This window comes from Crinia signifera, chromosome 2 (assembly GCF_055691185.1).
Source record: "Crinia signifera chromosome 2, ASM5569118v1, whole genome shotgun sequence".
Taxonomy (NCBI): Eukaryota; Metazoa; Chordata; class Amphibia; order Anura; family Myobatrachidae; genus Crinia; species Crinia signifera.
In genome coordinates this window covers 97,921,670-97,942,418 of record NC_139218.1, presented here as the reverse complement: position 1 = coordinate 97,942,418, position 20,749 = coordinate 97,921,670, and the positions used below count along the sequence as shown (strand labels likewise).

The 20,749-nt window shown below is 39.4% G+C and overlaps 1 protein-coding gene across 7 annotated transcripts in view; it reads left to right on the top strand.

The window, feature by feature from the left end:
• Positions 1 to 20,749, top strand: part of MID1 (midline 1) — a 352,642-nt gene that overhangs the window by 295,820 nt on the left and 36,073 nt on the right. For all 7 annotated transcript variants that reach the window (XM_083172594.1, XM_083172596.1, XM_083172597.1 and 4 more), the window contains 4 exons: positions 5,840 to 5,947; positions 12,495 to 12,643; positions 15,072 to 15,199; positions 16,271 to 16,414. In XM_083172594.1, the coding sequence (XP_083028720.1) occupies positions 5,840 to 5,947; positions 12,495 to 12,643; positions 15,072 to 15,199; positions 16,271 to 16,414 (529 nt within the window). The remainder of the gene's footprint in view (positions 1 to 5,839; positions 5,948 to 12,494; positions 12,644 to 15,071; positions 15,200 to 16,270; positions 16,415 to 20,749) is intronic.

Here is a 20,749-nt window from a genome sequence, read left to right as displayed (position 1 = left end):
ATTAAAGGAATATTATTCATATGCATTTGTCTGGGTTTGAGAACTATAGGTAGCATTTACAATGGGGCAGATGGAGCTCCAGCTGAAGGCCTAACCATACAAAATAGTCCCATCACTTTAACAGCAATAATGATGAGCAGCCACTAGTTGGCCACATAGTTGGCCCTGTTCAAATAGTTTGTTTATATTTTTCTTCCAAAATTTACACTTTATATGTATTTCCTTTTTCAGGGAGACATTGGGACTGATAATGAATAGAGTATGTACACCCACATATCACTGAATACCCCCAAACAACGATCACATGCATTTCATAATAGGCCCTTGAAAATGTTCAGCTTCAGGCCCATGTGGAACTTAATCCATCCCTGAATATAATTCCTCAAGAAGCAGGAACCTGTAAGAACTAGATATGACTGAGATACTGTATGACGACCGTATGATGGGGGAAACATTTGTTGCTGCATATCACATTGTACTAAGGAAAAATGTGTCTTATTAATGCCCTCATTCAGTTATGCCCAATCAGGTTAAGGGTTTATTCTGGCAAATTCCCTGATTATTTTGTATGTGGTCATTCATGTGAATGAAACCTGTTTAGCTCATAATCAATCTCGGACACAAATGTTCTATAAATAGGATTACTATGCACATGCATGTGTGAAAGGAAGTATCTGTATGAGACATTCCAAATAGCACAACACCCCAACCTCCCCCTTCCTGCAAAACGTCTCTAAGTAATAATTGTTAGACTGGCGTATATTCTGCCTTTGGTGAGCAGTCCAGGTGTTGTGCGATGGGTTGGACATTATGCTGGGAACAAGGAAACAAGTTTTTGTCCCTCAGGACAATGAAGGGAACTCATCAAAGCTGTTTTTTCAGCCCTTGTAATTCAAGTAATAAAACACCTTTTTGTTTTAATGTAATAAATACATGACTTTGAAGATCTTGCATTTCTTAAGGAAATATACTACCTGGTTATTATTTCATACTACTATTTGTTTTATTTAAAAAATAAAACTACAATGTAGTTCTGTATAAACATCAGACAAATACAGTGCACCAACATGGTTTTGTGAGAACTGAACCTGTCAATATCACGACAATCTCCAGTCTCAGGTACTAGGGCATCATTTACTTGTGGAATTAGATTTGCAACATGAGGCCTAAGTTTAGTACAACAAATCCCAGTCACTCAAGTGTGTACCCAGCTTTAGTGTTTGCAGTGTATAAGGTGGGCTATGGTTTGGTTGTATCCAATCTGCAATTGAACCAAATTCAGATTATTCTCACCCACCCTTAGGCAATACTGTTGAAGTAGGACTACATTGGAATGTCCCTAAATCCTTTCCGGCATAGATGCTATTTTAAGAATGTTAACTATTTTTTGAAAGGAAGGGGAAAATATGCAACAATAGAATATGTGCTGAGGTTTTTTTCTTAGAGGAAAACGTGCAATAATGAAATGTCAGATCTGTCATTCTTTTTCTTTTCCTTCAAAATATCTGGTACCCTATATTTAACAGCAAAGCCAACACTATTGATCTATTGTGAAAAGGCTGCTGTGCTGAACATGTAAATCAGACAATTACTTCTCACATTCTGGAAGAGGACATAAACATACGTAAATTTTCTCTTTGAAAAATCGGTTCTGCTGGATCCAATTAAGATTTTGATCTCTCGGGATGGAATCACACATGGCGAAATTGTTAGCCAGTTGGCTAAACAAACGTACATGGATGGGACCAGTTTTATCAATTTAATTAGCAGTTTATATTTCAACAAGCTAGCATTGTAAGTTTTATCGGTCATTTAGATATTAAATTATTGCTAAACTTTGATGCACAATCAATGAACTGCATTGGATATTGAGACCTTGGCACAATGCTTGATAATTTTACCTAATTTATATAATGCTATACACAAATATATACACATCTATATATAGCTATCTGTCTATCTACTGCCCACTACCATTTAGATAAATTTGCGCATCAACTTTACAAAACAAATATTTCTGATACATTTTCACTTTCTGCATCATTTGGCAGTGAAGCATGTTTCCTAAAAAATAATGAATATCAGCATTATGCTTATATTGCTGATTATTAATTGTAATCTATAGAAACAAATGTTTGTAACCTTTGCTCCCACCTGATAACAGCACAGGCGAATGTTGGGGATGGTTGGCAGAACCCTAATACCCTAAGCAGCGACATCAGCTAGACATGATCTCATAACATTTTTTACCTTCTGCTACCTACCTAGATCACAGGAATGTTGGCAAAACATTTAATTACATTCTTTGGGAGCTGCCCGGGACCTTTCCGAGTGGCAGGATCGCATGCGATATATAGCAAAAAAAAACATAAAATAGTGAAAAAACAAATATCAATGTATGAAATGTAAATAACCGAATACAACTACAGAAATCAATTGATCTATTTAAGACCTATATATTCGTTCAACCCCTTAGGGGCTACCGTGTCTAACCGTAATATCCATCTTGCTTTCCACTCTAGTAAATGAAAACCACGATCACCTCCTCGCAAAGAGGCCTTGATGTGGTCTATCATCCGATACTTGACCAGCAGCCAAAGTGCTGCACCTTGGTTTGCTCGGTCGTGCCAGTCGGAAGTGCAGCTTTTATAGCAAACTTGTGTGTAGCCATTCGCTCCTTGAAAGACTGTTTGGTCTTGCCAATATAACTCAAGCCACACGGGCAGATTATTTGGTATTCAGTATAAGTATCAATCCCCTGAGACTAAGATTTACAGAAGACTGGTATCACTGCTTTTTCAGCATTAATACAAGGCTTAAGTAGAGCCTTATTAGGTATTTCTACCAGATTAAACAGTCAATAATCAGAGGGCCTTTCCTCCCCCACCACTCTTTTAAGAATCTTGATACCTGTGTACCAGAATTTACAAATCTCGGTGCAGCCGCACAAAATATGTTTTTCCACAATGTCAAGAGAAGATAGGCAAACCTGGGAACATCCTGCTAAGAACCTGTAGGCAGCTGTATCACAGAGTAATGATTTTACAGTGCATCTCAACCACTGAGCATTTTTGTGAGGAAACTTGTGTGTATTAAAAGATCTATTTCTAAGTGATCTATTCAGATTGCTTAGAAATGAGGCTGAAATCACCCGTGTGTATGCCCCTTAAGAGTCCTACATACAGTACTTTCCAACCAGACAGTGTGGGGGAGATCATCAGATGATTCAAAGATATTAATGACAGGATCCAAGGGTCTACATCTCTGGGTATAGCCAAAAAAAATATATACATTTAAGTAGATTGTGTTTATATGTGCTTTATTAGGTTCAGTTATGTGTTAAAGGGGCGGATTTGCTTCTGATTGTACATATTTTATGATTGGAAGGCACCAGCACTGGTTTTGTCCATAAATAATTGATCATAAATAATTTGAATTGGTCTTGGACCACCAACCTGTGGCACCCCTGCAGGTGTCCCGAGGGAGAGCGGAGAAATTACTGTGGCACTCGGGAGGCGGTCCACAGTCCTCGCGTGAACACTGCCCCTGAGACTCCACTATACCACCATGCTACTGAGCGTAGGTAGAAGTCAATCCCCATTAGGAAAGAGATTGGTCTCCATTTTAGCAGGCTCACATACCGATAGGGGAAGCCCAGCAAGGGGGAGGCGGTGCTTTCCTGCAGTCCCTCGACCAGCTTTAGGTGTGAGTTTACTCCGGTGCTCCAACCTGAATGCTGTATCCAATGAGCCCTCATTCTGCGTTGAGACCATGACAGCCATCTTCCATGCTGTGCAGACTCGCAAGTCTCCCCTGTAAATCCATCACCAGTGACAGGTTTTACTGCACTCTCTGTCCTACCCTGCCACTGGCATATGGTGTAGTTGATATAGTGCCTAAATTACAGTAGATTGTACTTGTCTTTGTTTTTGTTGAATAATTCACTAATTAAAAAAAAAAAGTGTCTCTTATGCGACACTCTAATATTAGTGGCCCTGAAGCTTAATGCAGTATGTAAACTTTTTTGGTCTGGTAAGGATGTGCTCCTGATTGGTCCTATAAAAAGTTGGTACCTCCACACCACAGTGCTCATATTCTGGGCTAGTTGCTGTAGTTATGAAGGCCCAAGCGTTCTCTTTCACACAAAGAAAGTGCTAGGCTTTATCCCTACAAAAAATGACCAGTATGGGTTGGGTTATAACGAGTGAGACCTGTCACTAAGTAGCCACTACATAGCAGTTCAATTTTGATTTATTAGTAGCACTGGTATACTAAGGAGGCAGATAATCAGCCTGAACTGGGTAACAATTTAAGATGGGGTGCCATGCCGATGTGTCTATCTTTGTCACTTTGAAAGTGACAGTACAGGAGTCTGCCACGTCTGGGTACTGTATTCTCTGTGCATACAGACATCTACTTAGTGACAGAAACAAGGACATACTATGAGACCATGCCCCTTTCATGCATGGCATTTTCCCTCCTCTATAGAGGTTGAGTATCCGTTATCCAAATTATTCCGAAAACCATTCATTCCAGAAAGTAAATAAAAAACAGGTTTTTTTTTTTTGCTAAAAGTGCTACTGGGGACATCTGTACCTGTATATTTTTGTGCGTTTCATGTGTTTGATGTGTTTGTACAACATAAATGCTAGATACCTCAAGATACATCATTGAAATATAAAAATATTCTGAAATACGGAATAATCTGTTATCCAAAATTCTTCTGGTCCCGAGCATTTTGGATAAGGGATACTCAACCTGTACTATCAAATGCTGGGAGATATTTTGGGGAGGGTGCATATTGGAGGACCTTCCAATGGTTAATAGTGATTACAACCAATTGTCTTCAACATTTGAAAATATCAGCAGTAAGCAACAATCATTTAAGCTAGGCTGGCCTGAAGGGGTTGGGTACAGAATGTACACAGTTATAATGCTGACATTCTTCATGTTGCCATGGTCAATTTCAACATTCATCATGTAGTGATGATGAAATGACGACAAGGTAAAATTTCGACATTTCATCCTGGAGGTCCATTGGAGATTTACAGTTTCAACATTGATCATGTTGACATTCATCATGTAGAGGTGATAAAATGACGATATGGTAAAACATAAATATTTTAAAATTGTAGAGGCCCAGTGGTGATTTACAATTTACTGTTAAAGCTCCAATGGTCTCTTCCAGATCCACTTACTGCTATACTCCTGCTTTCCACTAAGTATGACATCTCGTGCAGGCGTTTGGTAAGTGTGTATGCATTTAGAAATTGGTGGATAGGTTGACAGATCATCCAGAAGGCCGATCTGTCTGCTAAGTTTATAGTCTAGGTTTTAAAGATATCCATGGCTGAGCACAGACGGTTATATTACAATATATTGAGTTACTGATTAAGTCGCTGGTGCCTAAAGGGGTGTACACACAGGGCCCAATTCAGACCAGCATGAGAATTTGCAGCATGAGCGATTATTGACAGACATCAAAATCGCAATGTATGTATACCGCTTAAAGCTTGCACCAATCTTCCGGTCTTGAGGACCGAGTTTGGAAACCTCTGCCATAGAGTGTACTCTCTATTTAATAGTCACTCACTGTTCTCTAATTTTAGCAACAGCAAATAGTGTTTCGGAGCTGACTGCACTACGTGTGTGATTATCTACAATGTGTACATAAATCTGACTAAACAAATTGAATCAAACCTTACGCTAAAGCACTAAATTAGTTTTAGTAACAGGATTAACAATTTGTTTGATCCAAGTCCATTTTGTCTTTCCTAATAAAGGGACAGATTTTATTATTGTATTGTATATCATGCTCAACTTTTAACCTTGGTTACAGGTAAATGCATCCCGACAAGAAGCTAAATTAATGGAGGAAAGTGATCAACTCATTGAAATTATTCAACAGAGAAGACAAATTATTGGAACAAAAATTAAGGAAGGAAAGGTAAATAAATATCCATATTGTATGCAACTGTTTATTTGTATACTATGCGCAGGTTTAAAATGTAAATGATATATTGATAGATGAAAAATGACATAATATAGAGGTACTCACTAAGCCTTTGGGTTTATAATGTCAATAGTGTGTCTGTTGGTTCCTATTGCTGGGTGCATTATATTCCACTGCACATAGTAGTTGTATCAGCAATGGGAAGTGTACATACAGATTTGTTCAAACTCTGTATTTCTTGGGAAGCAGCCAACAGCACTCTAAGGGGGGTATTCAATCCGGGGATTACGACTGTCGGAACGTCCCGTCAGTCAGAATCCCAGGCCATTTTTCGTCCGATCCAACAGTAACTCAACAGTCGGAATTCAATGTTCAGACTGTTGAGTTTTCGAAAGTCCGTGGATCGGCGAAAACAGCCACTGATTGTCCCCAAACCGAACAGACTTTTTTGCAACTGACTGCATTCAATGTTGTCGGTAATGGCATCATTGAATAGGTGAGTTTTGCTATTTTCGCTGCACAGATTGAATACCCCTAACTCAATTACACCATGAAAGATGAGGTTTCTTCCCTTCCATAACCCATCACTTATGTCTGTGCCTGTCTCTCAGAAACCCAACAGGGTTTGTATTTTTTTCTTCTCATTTAGATTAATTTTACTTCTATGTCCGTCACCCATACCATACCAATATCAGATATATAACCTTATAAACTTCATGCGATGTATCCCACGTAAACTCCAGGGTAGCTGTGGGGGCAGGAGAGTTAAAGATAAAAACAAACCTGGGCAGTAGTTGTGCTGGGCTGCGCTGAGCGCCCGGGGGGGTGCGGGTGACTAGCGGGCAGGCAGACCACAGTGTCCGTGAATCGCTGAGTGAACCTGCGGGCCAGTGGTGGCAGATTTTGAATTTTTTTTTTCAAAAGACAGGCCGACCGTTGATTGGCTGAGAGAGAGCACCCACACACACACACACACACACCCCCCCCCAGGCGCTCAGCGCAGCTCGGACCCCGCCGCTGCCTGCCCCTGCACATAGGTGTGTGCCAGTGGTGCTTCACGGCTGGCACACACCTATTTATCAGACCCAACACATCATGAATGCTAAAAAGCACCCACGATGTGCCGCTGATGGATCCGATAGATTGAACCTGCTGCAGGTTCAATATGTAGGGTCCAACCCGATGCGCACGGGACCACACATCGGGTCAGATGGGATGTCAAACATCTGGACTATGGTGAATCATCTTTCAATTTTGCATGTAAAATACTAAGTTCACATTTTATTGTTGTTCTCTGCGTTATATTTTCTACACATTGGAATATTTATATTTTCCTAAAGTGGTCACATAGGGGGAAATTTACTATAGGAAATTTGTAAAAAAAATAGGTGTATTTGTATCCAGAAATACACTTATTTTTGACATTTACTATCCCGAAAATACAGCAATTCATATTCGTATTGATAGCACATCAATACGCATACGATTTGCCGTATTTTCGGAATAGTAAATGTCAAAAATAAGTGTAATTCTGGATACAAATACACCTATTTTTTTACTAATTTTCTTTAATAAATTTCCCCCATAATGTCACCTACATTTATTCACATACTGAATTTGGTACAGTATGCATACCTCCCAACTTTGGACTTTACTGAATAGGGACCTGGTGAGGCCATCCCAAAAAGGGGATGGGGTAATAGTAGGGATGGATGTGGCCACAGCTGGAGGGGGCGAGACCAAGCACTCATTTTCGTTATTTTGGGGACCTGCCCAGTGCTCCCTGAGTAGCTGGGTAGCACCGGCTCCCCTCCCGCAATGATAGAGGTTTTGAATATGGGCATTCCAAAATGCAACCTCACACACACACACACCACCACCACCTACAGACACTGTGACCGGCGGGTGGGACAGTGTCCAGTTAGTGGGTCTGTCCCACTGTAATTGAGACTGTTGGTAAGTATGCAGTATGTGTACTTATGTGCTAGATATATACAGTGCCTTAAACATAAAACTCTATGCAGCTACAGAGACTTTGGGGGAAATTTACTGAGATGTGGATTCTACTTCACATGTGATGTTGCTATGGGCAACCAATCAAAATCTACTTCTTATTTATTTAGCGCCCTCTAGAAGATAGTAGACGGGATCTTATTGGTTGCCCATAGCAACATCACATGTGAAGTAGAATACACATCTTAGTAAATTCCCCCCTTTGTGTTTTGTACTAATATTCCAGCCATGCTGTGCCGACCTGGTGTGTGATATTCCGTAACCTAAAAAGCCATCTTTAAATGTCAAGTCTGGTAGGTCTTTGTGAGAAATCTGTTCTCTAAGAATAAGGTCCAGTCTTGTTTTAACGGTTCACTAAGCTGTCATGCTCCTCTAATTAACTTCAAATAAAAAACCTACTGGCGTATCGCTGATGTAAAAGTGTTTGAAGGGCAGCATTCCAGGAGGTGAAATGTTACAAGTAGTTGTTTTGGTTTTTTTTCAAATACCATGAGAGCTTTGATGGAACATTGGACAACTAAGGAAATACAAATGGCAGTTAGTTAATTGTGGCCTTTTTTTAAGCGATACCTTCTGAAATGGAGGACGGATGGCACTATTACGGTACACATTCTGTCTTGCAGTATAGCTAAACAGGGATTCCTACACAGGCCAGCTCCTAGGGGCTCAGGCAGCAAGTTAAATGACATGGATCTCGACAATCCACGGCCGTTCTTGGCAGAACGGGCCCGACAGCTTTGCAAAGTTGGGCCCGTTCTGACGAGATGCCTGTTCAATTCTGTCGGGAAAGACAGCATTGAATAGGCGCCCGCCCGCCATTTACCCCATCGTAAATACCTGCAGGGATTGAATATCCCCCTAAAACTGTGTCCCCGACATGCCGCTCTCCTCCATCTGCTTTTCTGTTATAAGGAAAACAGTCAGTATTGTATCCTAGAGGCAGCCTTCATTTCAAGGTTTTGGCAATTTTAACAAAAAGTTTTGTAAGTAAATATAGTAATGGAAAGATTGATTTTACATCTCCTTTTATATTATACTTGATATGTATTATGTAACCTTAATGCAACCTCAAAATGAATCACTATGTATTTGCCAAAGCCGTGTACAATCCCCAGTGTGTGTACTTAGTATGTAACGTTCTCTCCTGCCACACATTTATCCACAGCTGTGCTATCCTGCTAGAACCCATGTTTATTTGGTCCCCTGACTCATGTATATACCACATCATGAGCTGTTCACGGATTCATCAGCATCTGACACAGGACGCTGGCTTTGGATTGCAAACTAAGGTTGTTTGGGGCTCAAGGAGAAAATGGATGAAATAGTTGAGTTATGAGGCACAATAAGATTTGGCATGGTCTGCAGGATGAGGCATTTATTCTCACATCAGCAATGTCAGACTTGGCAGTGCAGGAGTTTGCAGGCTGTAAAATCAGGGTGGGAATGAGTAAGTGCAATAAGAGCGACAGGTTTAATCAGTTAAGTCTTGATGATTGACTTTATTTTCTGTTCTCTTCCTTCATAAAGAAAGCTGCTTTTCCTGAGTCTGACACCTTTCGTTGTCATATTGTTTTCTGCTTGTGTCACAGCAACAGTAAAAAACACAGCTGTAGGGTGACAGGCAGCCATATATTACAGGCAATTTAAAAAAAAAAATAAGTTAGTTCCTTTGTTCCTGTTTTACCACAGTCCCTGTTGTCTTACTTAGAGAACGAAAACTGCAAACCACTTGTATTGGTCGCATTTGCCATATCAGCGTAATAGTTAAACATACATATTTTGTTTCATGTGCATATTTGAATTCATTAATATTGGCTTTATATGAGAGAACACATTGTGTTCTTTTTTACATTGTAACTATAATTTATGAAAGCTCCTTCTCCTATCAATAGTCCCTTTGTAAAGTACTGCAACATGATGATGTAATCCATACCAACAGAACTAAAGGTGTGTGCGGCGTCTCAATTGAGAGTAGAAATAGACTGCCACCGATATCGAAATCCACCAATCGCACTGTGTGTACACACCTTAAGGGGTCTATTTACAAAGCCTTAGACCAGTTATGGCTAACCTTGACACTCCAGCTGTGGTTGAACTACACAGCTCAGCATGCTCTTCATCAGTTCTAGCATGGCCAAATAGTAAAACTGATGAAGGGCATGCTGGGATGTGTAGTTCAACAACAGCTGGAGTGTCAAGGTTAGCCATCACTGCATCAGACAGAGCTTAAAGTACCACCCAAACAGTTCCTAACAGTCATGTTTCAAACACAGGGGCAAATGTATTAAATCTCAAGAAGAGATAAATTGGAAATAAAGTTAAAGTAGATAAAGCACCAGCCAATCAACTCCCAACTGTCATTTTCAAACAAAGTTCATTGGTTGGTGCTTTATCTCCTTCTCTTTCTCTTTAGTTTATCTCTTCTCCAGGCTTCATACATCTGCCCCACAGACTGTAAAATAGCTGTGAAAAACTATCCTTTCTCCACATCTCCATTCAAGACTTAAGGTGCGTACACATGGGAATTTATCGCTGGCAATATGGTCGCTGAGCGACCATTTTGCCAGCGATTGGAGTGTGCATCGGCGATAAATCGCCGGGTGCGCGCTCCCGTTTTTAACCTTCTTAAGTTCGCTGGTCGCAGGAGCTTGCTCCTGCGACCAGCTGATTCCCTCTGCGGCTCCCCCAGCAGAGGTTCCCTTTCATCAGCGACCATCTCTGGTCGCTGATAAAAAAGGAGACACTGAGCAATATATTGCCCCCCTGTGTACACAGCTTCACCCCTCACTCCACTCAACAATAGCTGTATTACCTGATTTCTATAGGTAACAAGTGATACTGTTAAACATAACTGAAAATGACAATAATAGTATTCGTAAATATTAAACTATTAAAACACGCCAATCTACAGGCAGCTTTATAATATTTGCATGCATAGGAGTACAGAGTGCCATAATACAAATTTGCACATGTTAGGGGGCATTTACTGTAAGTAGACACACTTCAGGAGGAATATAGTACAGTAAACATTTATTTTCACATGCTGGGCAACTCGCTCCATAAATAAAAAGCCCCCTCTTTCGCTTGCAGCAATTGTGGTAATCAAACTTTTGGTTATCATGCCAAAGCAACAGGTCAGGAAATGACGTGAATTGCAGAGTGGAACGGGCCAGCTGTGCTTGTTTTGGCTCTAGTGGTTTTGGAAAGATTGGCATTATATAGACAACAGGCTTTTCTGCTTAGCACTTATGCACATGAGAACCCTGAAAAAGTCCTGTGAGACGATCAGCCACCCATTCTTTATTACACAGAAATGTCACAGCATTATATGGAATATTTTACAGCAGTTAAATATGAAATGAATTACTGCCAGAATGTCACTTTGTAGTGAACGCCCACTCAGCACAGAGTACTGGAGTGTGAGGGTATTTTGTGTATGGCTCCCTGAGTGAGTGACTAATTAATCAAGAATTATCTAAACAAATGACCTAATACTCAGTGGTCTTAGAAGACTTAGCGTGTGCAATTTGTAAATCACGCTTATAACAGAGCTTTTGAATGTTTACCAAGTATGCTTTACATACCTATTTTTTTTATATATACATTTTTAAAGGAATATATTTGTTTTTTCATTAATAAATAGATCTATTTTATTTTTTTAGATAAATGCAGGATTGAACTTGGAAATAGTCTGGATTTTTTAAAATTATACTGGCACCATAGACTTTAGATTTGAGGTTAAAATAAAATATTTAAAAAAAAAAGCTAACATTTAAAACATTGCAACTTTATTATACATGGCACAGTACAGACATATACAAAATATGTTCAAATATAGTTTAGTGTGTACACTCAATAATGTTATTGCATTGTTAATGTCCTTTCCTGTCTACTGGACTTGTGGGTCGATTTTGGCTATAAAGCCAACCACCCATATGTTCAGCGGGTCCCGGTGACATCACTAAACGATATAGTTTACCTATATAGTTCAGTATGTACACTCATTTCAACCACCTGTGGCTGATATCATTAACTATGTTGGATGCTGACAGGATCATGTACTGTGTGTGGAGCTTACTTGCACCCATAAATGGTGTTTGTTGGAGATTGATTTCCTGGAGGGAAGCCCTATTAATGCTATCTGAGGATAGTGTTATTATCACAAGGCTCCCTTTGGTAATTTTTCTAACTTACCTTTTTTCATTATTTATTCTTACGTAAATTCGAGCAGTTCACATTCCCTATTAGAAGTATGAGAAATACAATCTTCTAGCTAAAACAAAGCAAATTTAAGGCCAATGAGGATAATTTTGTGAATGCTCCAATTGCCCATAAGTACATTTAGGTGATACTAGAATATTGTGAAAAGGCTGTGAAAACACTCTTTTCCACATTATTTTAATTAAAATAATATTGATAAATACTGCAAGTCCCCCTCAGTCTTTAATAAGACAATTACTGTATGCACATTATTTTGTATGTGTTTTAAAAGCATAAATACATTTTTTATTCTTTTCCTCCGTCAAAGGTGGTGAGGTTGAGGAAGTTGGCCCAGCAGATCGCCAATTGTAAGCAGTGCATAGAACGCTCCACATCCCTCATCTCCCAGGCAGAGCAGTCCCTAAAGGAGGCGGATCACGCGCGCTTCCTGCAGTCAGCCAAGAGCATCACAGAAAGGTAAAGTCATGGTTCATTCTCCTGTCCTTTTCTTCTTGGTCAAACAAAACAAATGTGAGCAGCCATTTCACATTAAGTCAAAGTGAAGTGACACTGGCAGCAGCTTGTCTCAGTGTTTAAGATGGCTCTGAAAATTAAGGGCATATGTAGCAAATCTTATAAAAAGATAAATTAGAGAGAGAAAGCACCAACCAATCAGCTCCCAACTCTTATTTTTTAAACTTGGCCTATCACATAGCTGTTAGTAGTTGATTGGCCGGGATGGTATATAAATTTGCTATTTTTGTTTACTTAAGATGTAAGACACCTTCTTATAGTTGTTAGTTTCTAACTATGCAAATGAGTCCTCTTACAATATCACGGCACTCACGGCAAACGTCCCTACTCAGGGTACCAAGTCCCACTCATCTTTCTATAATACAAAAATATAAACAGTATTTTTATCCAGCCCTTTATAAGGGGCATTTAATAGTCCCATGCAAACATTCCTGTCAGGTAGTTTAGTTCAATCTTTCCTGTTATATGCACATAGATTTCTAACCAGATCTGATATTTATATTATACAAATTCACCGTAAATTACCGATGTCTGTTTTTATTATATGTTTAAAACTACTTATTCAAACAGATGATATACGGTCTACTGTTCTCAGTGTAATTCTTGTGTATCCCAATTGAATATGGCCCTATTATTTTGTTCATTACAATAGAAACAGAATCTGATTTGTTTTAGGCAGTAACATGTTTGTTGCCAAGATATTTTGGAGAGTAAAACTTCATATGTGTATTATTTATCAAGAAATGTTGCCAAAAATTCTAAAGTTGGCCTATATAGTCACCAGACTTGGCTCTTCGACTTCATTTCTTTATGCATGTGATAGAGATATCAGCAAGGGAGAGTTAGAAGATTTTAAACAGAGGAAACATGAAATTTATAAAGAATGCACATCTAACCCAATGCGCTTTCCTTGTATACACATTCCATGTTTGCAGCTAATATAATGTACAAATTGATTTTTATTTTCTTTTGGTTTACAAGTAAAAACTTCTAGCGATCTATATCCTGTTAATTTGATTGCATGAAGAATCTGAAAGATAGGGAAATGATTTCTGCTGGTAAAAGGGAAAAACTCTGCATAAGCTAATTGGAATTTTTATTTTAGACCATTGCCGCCAATGGATTTAGGTAGCTTACACACAGTTAGATTTACTAGGCAAAGTACATAGTTGCAAATAGCTCATATGTTAAGTGTTTGAGGTCCAATGTTTGGGTAGTATTCAATGCCATGGGCGAACGATAAACAGCGAGCAGGGCTGCCTGCACGCTGTCACTGCTCGCCCTGTCAGTATTCAACTGACCCCAAAGCCCCCCCCCCCTCATACGCCGATTCCTACTCGCTCCGGTTTTAGAGTGAGGGGGATTCGGCGTATGTGGCTGTAGAAGTAGAGAGACCTGCGGCTAAATGCAGTGAGCTTCCTGCATTGGCCGCGGGCCTCACTGTTTGGGGGAATCCTGCCCGTCGAGGGGGTTAAACAGCGAGGATCACTGTTTTTTTGCGATCCCTGCTGTTAAACCCCTTCGCCGGCTGCTCACCCCTGCATTGAATACTACCCATTGAGTCCCCTGCATAAAGGCCTCTATGAAAAATTTCTATGAAAGTTAGTTCCCCATTCTCTACCAGATGGTGAGTTTTTTTGTCCTATGTTTGGACTAAGTTGTAGAAACTATACCCAGGAGGGCAGAGAATAATTTTGGATAGAGTGTGTGTGTAGAGGGGGGCTGCAATCATTCCATTTGTACTCTTCTGGATCCACCACTCTTCTGAGTCACTTTTTGATCAATTTTATATAAAGGAGTTCTCCTGCAATTATTTCACTAGTCTTTCGAGGATTCTGGTTTTATGCTGTCCATGTCCCTTCATACAAACTTTATTTCAGTTTGCAAAATCCATGTTATAAGGAGAACCCCTCTTTGTGACTTCTATAACTTGTCATATAGTCTTGTTAAATGGCGTACGGTATATGGTCCCAGAACTCAGTAAATATGGTATATCAAAGGCAGTTTACCTGCTAGAAGCAATTTCTGCAGGATGAGTTAAAAATATACCTGATATTTTGCCATCTGGCACATTGCTGTGTACATGAATTAGAAGTACAGATGTTTCACGCTGTGACTTCGATAGCAGATTAATAGCAATGTTAAATCTAAATTTACAAGTGTGTTGTGCTGGGAGAAACCTGTACAATATAAATTGCTTACAGTATCCCCCCTCCCCCTTGTTTTCACGTTATATATGTCTCCTGGTCCCAATTTACAAGCAGGAGGATGTACAGAAGTGTTTCCTGTAGTAATGGAAAAATAACCTCATGTTGTATACTCATAAGAACTTCAGCCTCTATTAAAAGATAACTTTGTTTTCTTATCCTAGGGTTTCAATGGCAACAGCCTCTTCCCAAGTGCTGATCCCAGAGATTAACCTGAATGACACATTTGACACATTCGCTTTAGATTTTTCCAGGGAGAAGAAGATGTTAGAATGTCTTGATTATCTCACAGGTAAACTGACGGTCAACTGTACTTAATTTAATCATACAAACGATGAGAGCAGCTAATCATGATTCACATCACCAGCTCGCACTTCATCACAATTACATGACTGGAGATTTGGGTGCTGTAAGAAAGCATTTGCATGAGTTGATCTTGCCAAATTAGCCGCAAATATGCAATAGTAAATAGGCCCCTATAAGAGAAATTGGGGGTTCTACAGTACAAGTAAAGAAGACGACATGTTTTGAATTATCATGTAGTTCTACATTTATTTTGATCAATATTTATTTCTAATTTAATCCGTGTATTTGCTTTAGTATCATTTATTTAAATAGCATTTGAATACTCTGCAGTACAATCAGAACAATACAACAAGACTGGGCATTAACAAATAGACAAAGGTCTACAATATTTGCACAAATGTTATATTTGACATGATAGGTCCTCACCCCAAAAGAGTTGTCTATAATAGGCTATGGGAAATGATGGAATAGGTTTAAGAAATATTCTGTTATTAGTGCTCTAACTCCTGGAGGCAGCAGAAGCGTTTGACCCCTGGGGTGAAATTTAATAGGATGAGAGAATCAGAAAGTGAGAGATTTGGTAAGAAATCTCCAGGTTTTTTTAAAGCGGCAATCAGACTGGCTTTGCAGTGTAAATGATTGCCGCTTTTAAAAAACTGGAGATCTCTTACCAAATCTCTCACTTTCTGAATCTCTCATCCTATTAAATTTCTCCTAGTGTCAGTTGTGATGTGGTCTGTATGCTGAGATGGTGAGGAGACATTCTGGGGGGGGCTGTTAGAGAGGGAGCACCCATCCATCTAAAGCAGCTGCATTGTGTGCTTCTGTATGTCCATGCAATTATGCTGCTCCAAACAGCTAGTAAGCAACGGGGTGTGGGGCTTGCCACCGGTGAAAGAACTTGAGAACCGCTACTGGCTTTTACAATGAATCTTAAATCTTCGTTTCCGTTGTCCTTCACTTCAAAGCCTATAGTTAAATACAGCATAGATACATAGCTCAAAGTATATCAACTGACAGTTTTACCTTACCATTAATATGTCAATGTTCCTTACAGCTCCCAATCCCCCTGTGATTAGAGAAGAACTCTGTACAGCATCTTACGACACAATTACTGTGCATTGGACATCTGATGATGAATTCAGTGTTGTATCCTACGAGCTTCAGTATACCATCTTCACTGGACAAGCCAACGTAGTCAGTAAGTGCATTCATATTACCCTGTGGTTATGGCTGGATTTTCATTCTTTACATAAGATCGCATTGGAATCCCTTCGTTAAAAACATTTTCATAAATTATCCATTAATGAAGATACTTAGAAGAGATTAGGAATAAAATATAGTCAAAATATATTCAGGGATTGGACAAGCTACAGAGATCATAGTATAGGATTAAGACCGTGTTAAAACTTTTCATGATTTTGCCAATATTTCATTTTATTTATTACGTTGAAGAAAATGCCAAAGCCTAATTGCTTAATTATTGAATTATAAATTAAACTGGTGTAGACACGCGCTCCTGATATTCCATGTGTTAATAAGATTTTCTTGTTGAGATGTGCTAATTGCTATGCTTTGAGGATTGCACAGTAGGCGGCTGTCACCCACCACTCTACACTTTAATTACCACTCTGTATATCATCTTTGGAATAAAAGATAATTAATGAGATGGAAGGATAATTAAATGTAAGTTGACATTTCTCATGCAGGCGTTTAAACAAATAGATGGTACAATCACATAACTACATTTGTAAAATAAATCCATTATTTCTGTGTGTTTTAATATTTTCATCTGTGATTCTTAGCACATTACAGGATTTAAACCTATATTGATTGTGTTATAGTGTGTACACACGGTTCGATATGGCTTCCGATGTTGACGATATCGTCAACATCGGAAGCCATATCGCATACATATCGCATACTGATTGTATGCATTGTAAGGGCTTCCTAGCCCGATGCGCGCTCCCGTTTAAGGAGAGATCGGAGAGGAGATAGAGTGGGCAGCACACTCTATCTAGCACAAATCGCAAGCATATCGCATGCATCGTATGTGCCTTGCGATATGCTTAAGATGCGATGTGCTATACGATTTCCAGGGCCCTGTCAGTCATCCTGTTGTTAAGTCAAAATCGCTTAGTCAAAATCTTAAGCAAATCTTAAGGCACATAGGAAATCACATAGTAAATCAAATAGGAAATCGCATAGCAAATTGTATGGTAAAAAGTCAAAATCTTAAGCATATCTTAAGGCATATCTTAAGGAGTAGAGAAAAAAAAAAAAAAAGGGAAAAGTAAAAATCGGACAAAACATCGAATCGTACATCGGATCGCACAGAACATCGAACCGTGTGTACACACTCTTAGTGTGTTTTTCATGGTAACTTATGATAAAGGTTAATGATGACTACCCATCAGAATTAAAACACTCTTAAGCCCCGTACACTCATTTTAGCCCTCCTGAGTAATATCGCTCATTCTATCGCCTAGTGCAGTGATTAGCATGGCCAAATAGTAAAACTGTTGCAGGGCATGCTGGGATGTGTAGTTCCCAACAGCTGGAGTATCAAGGTTAGCCATCACTGGTCTAGTGTGTATTCTGCACCCAATGGCTGATGCACACTCCCGTGGGTAATTATCGACCCCCTCTGTCATCTGTACATGCATGCATACCTGATGGAGTGGATCATTGCCGAGGTCCATACCCACACACACACACACACATGCACACACTAACACCCCCCGCCTCGCCGCCATTCATCGGACACCAGCACCATTGTGTATGCACTTGCCGATGCTGGGTCCCCGCCTAGTGTGTACTGGCCTTTATTTAGACCCTTGTACTTAGCACAACCAAACAAATTTTATTTAGAGATGCTGAGGTTTGTTATCTGTTGTTCAAACCATCACAAGTCCTTATAGATTGGCCTCTCAATTAAATTGGTAATTGGATGTATTAAAATGTTATCTTCAAAATAAATCTCCCCTCACCCCAAAAATCTTAAAGAATGATATTTGGATATATTCTAAAATATGAATCCTCAATTCTAAGTAGGTCATCTTGTCAAAAGTGCACCGACTAATGTTTTCAGTTCACATACCAAAAACACAACAACATGCCATAGCAATAGATATCCAGTAGCTGTAAGCAAGAACAAAATACAGTAGCCATGACAAAATAAGAGGCCCAAACATTATGTCGGGACAACAATGGTATTGCATGATAGCCAGAAGACTTGTGGATACAAGTAATAAACCACTGTGCAAGTGCGAACATGTCATATTGGCTGAAATAGATGCTCAACATAAAGAATATAGAGATAACGGGAAAGGATAAAGAAGGTAAAGTAAGAAAAAGTCGACAGTTTGGGCACCCAAAGTGCAAAACCCACACTTTAACACGCTCGAACGAGAACTTTAAATGGATTTAGCCACTTTGTGCAGCTAAGGCTAGAGCTGTCAGTCATGTTAAATGCTAATGGGAATCTTATCGGAGCAACAATTGAATACCTCTGATAGATGCCCGTTTGTTTAGATGGCCAACGAGGGGGAACGCGCCACAACTGGAGTGGCCACTACATGTGTAGCATGCTTGCTGGTCTATTTTTTTTAATGAAAACAGTTATTGATAATGAAATTGGCATTTCTCTGTGCTGCATAACTCTGAGGCAGCGTAATCCCTGAACTTGTGTGGTTTGTTTAATTTCTAAGGTGAGATAGTGCTGTGTTCAAATTGCCTATTAATAAATGTAAGCACATTGTGGGTAGTATTCAATGCTCCCAGTTTGCTGTGTTTTCCGGTGAGGCTTGCTTTTTTTTTTTGGCAAGAAGGCCAGTCCTCTCCCCAAAAATAGTCCTCACCCTATTCAACTCTCCCGGTTTGCTAAAAATGAACAGCGAGCTTCGCCCTGTTCGCCGCTTGGTTCTTCAACGGTTATTGTTTTCTTATGGGAAATGTTGCCTACCTCGCCGTTTGTGTATTCAATGCTAAAACAGAGAACGAGGCTTTCTTTTTTTCTTTTTTTTTTAATGCCTCTCCATTTTGCTCTCGGCATCTTTTCTAGGTGAACTCAACTTACGTACTTTTAAGTACACGTACACTATGGGCCTTATTCTAGTTCACTCTCTGACAAAATCCTTCTTAGATGGACAAAACCATGTGCACTGCAGGGGGGCAGATGTAAAATGTGCAGAGAGAATCTAAGAAGGATTTTGGCAGAAAGAGTGAACTAGAATAAGGCCCTAAGTGATTATCCCTTCCTCAGGCAGTGATTTCACTCAAGATATGCTAACTGGTGTAATACTCCCATCCGGTCTATAGAGTGTATACACCGCTACAGCCAGTGCACATTGTTTATGTACAGCTGCAACATGAAAATTAATATTGTCAGAGGAAGAGTTTGAGCTGGCTTAAATTATATATTTGCAATATAAAGGTATAATTAGAGGGAAGTTATGGTTTTTTTTTGCTACGTTTAGAGGTTTATGAAGTTCACTCAGTTTTCCCAATTTTTTTTTCAAAGCCTCTACCCTGTCATGTAGTTTTGCTGGCAGCTGCTCCACCTCTACTAACTTATATAGTATTGTGATCAGCTGGCCCGGAGAGGAAGGAGGTGACTGCTTCCAATAACTAGTAATTACACACTCAGAAGCCAAGGTTATATGGTTAAAACATTTTGCCTGGAAGGAGGTTATCAGTGGTTTTAGACCATGGAGACATAGGCAAGTATCTAAGAAATATTTGGAGTTACTTATACTCAAACCAAAATATATGAAATTATTGAAATAAAATCACTTTATTTCAGAAATTATGCATATACTGTAGTACAGATGTGTACACATATAGGCCCTTATTCAGATCTGATCGCAGTACAAATTTGTTCTCAAAATGGGCAAAACCATGTGCACTGCAGGTGGGGCAGATGTAACATGTGCAGAGAGAGTTAAATTTGGGTGGGGTGTATTGAAACTGAAATCTAAATTGCAGTGTAAAAATAATGCAGCCAGTATTTACCCTGCACAGAAACAAAATAACTCCTACAAATCTAACTCTCTATACATGTTGCATCTGCAGTGGATATGGTTTTGCCCATTTTGAGAACAAATTTGTACTGCGATCAGATCTGTATAAAGGCCATATTTAGCCTCCTTATACGTTAAATAACCCTTCTAATTACAGCATGCTGTAGCGAAACTCGGTAACTGAATGTTTTTTCCATTAAAATATTTCATATTCACAAAAATAATGTAACTAGGACAGACAAGCAGCTTCTGCTGATTTAAATGATATGCAGCATGCCTATATTATGTGTGTGGCTGCTGCTGTATCTGTATGATATGGTACATTACAGTGTTTTAATGGAAAACATTGTAACAGCATGTTGTATGCAGATAGAGCTGGAGTTGCACACAGAATATATGCATGCTGGATATCATTTCAATCAGCATTCATTTGCTTTGTGAACAGTTGCACGCAAAGATGCCCGGCTCTGCCACGTCACATATGGTATGGCGCTACTGGAAGGGCTGTTGAATGC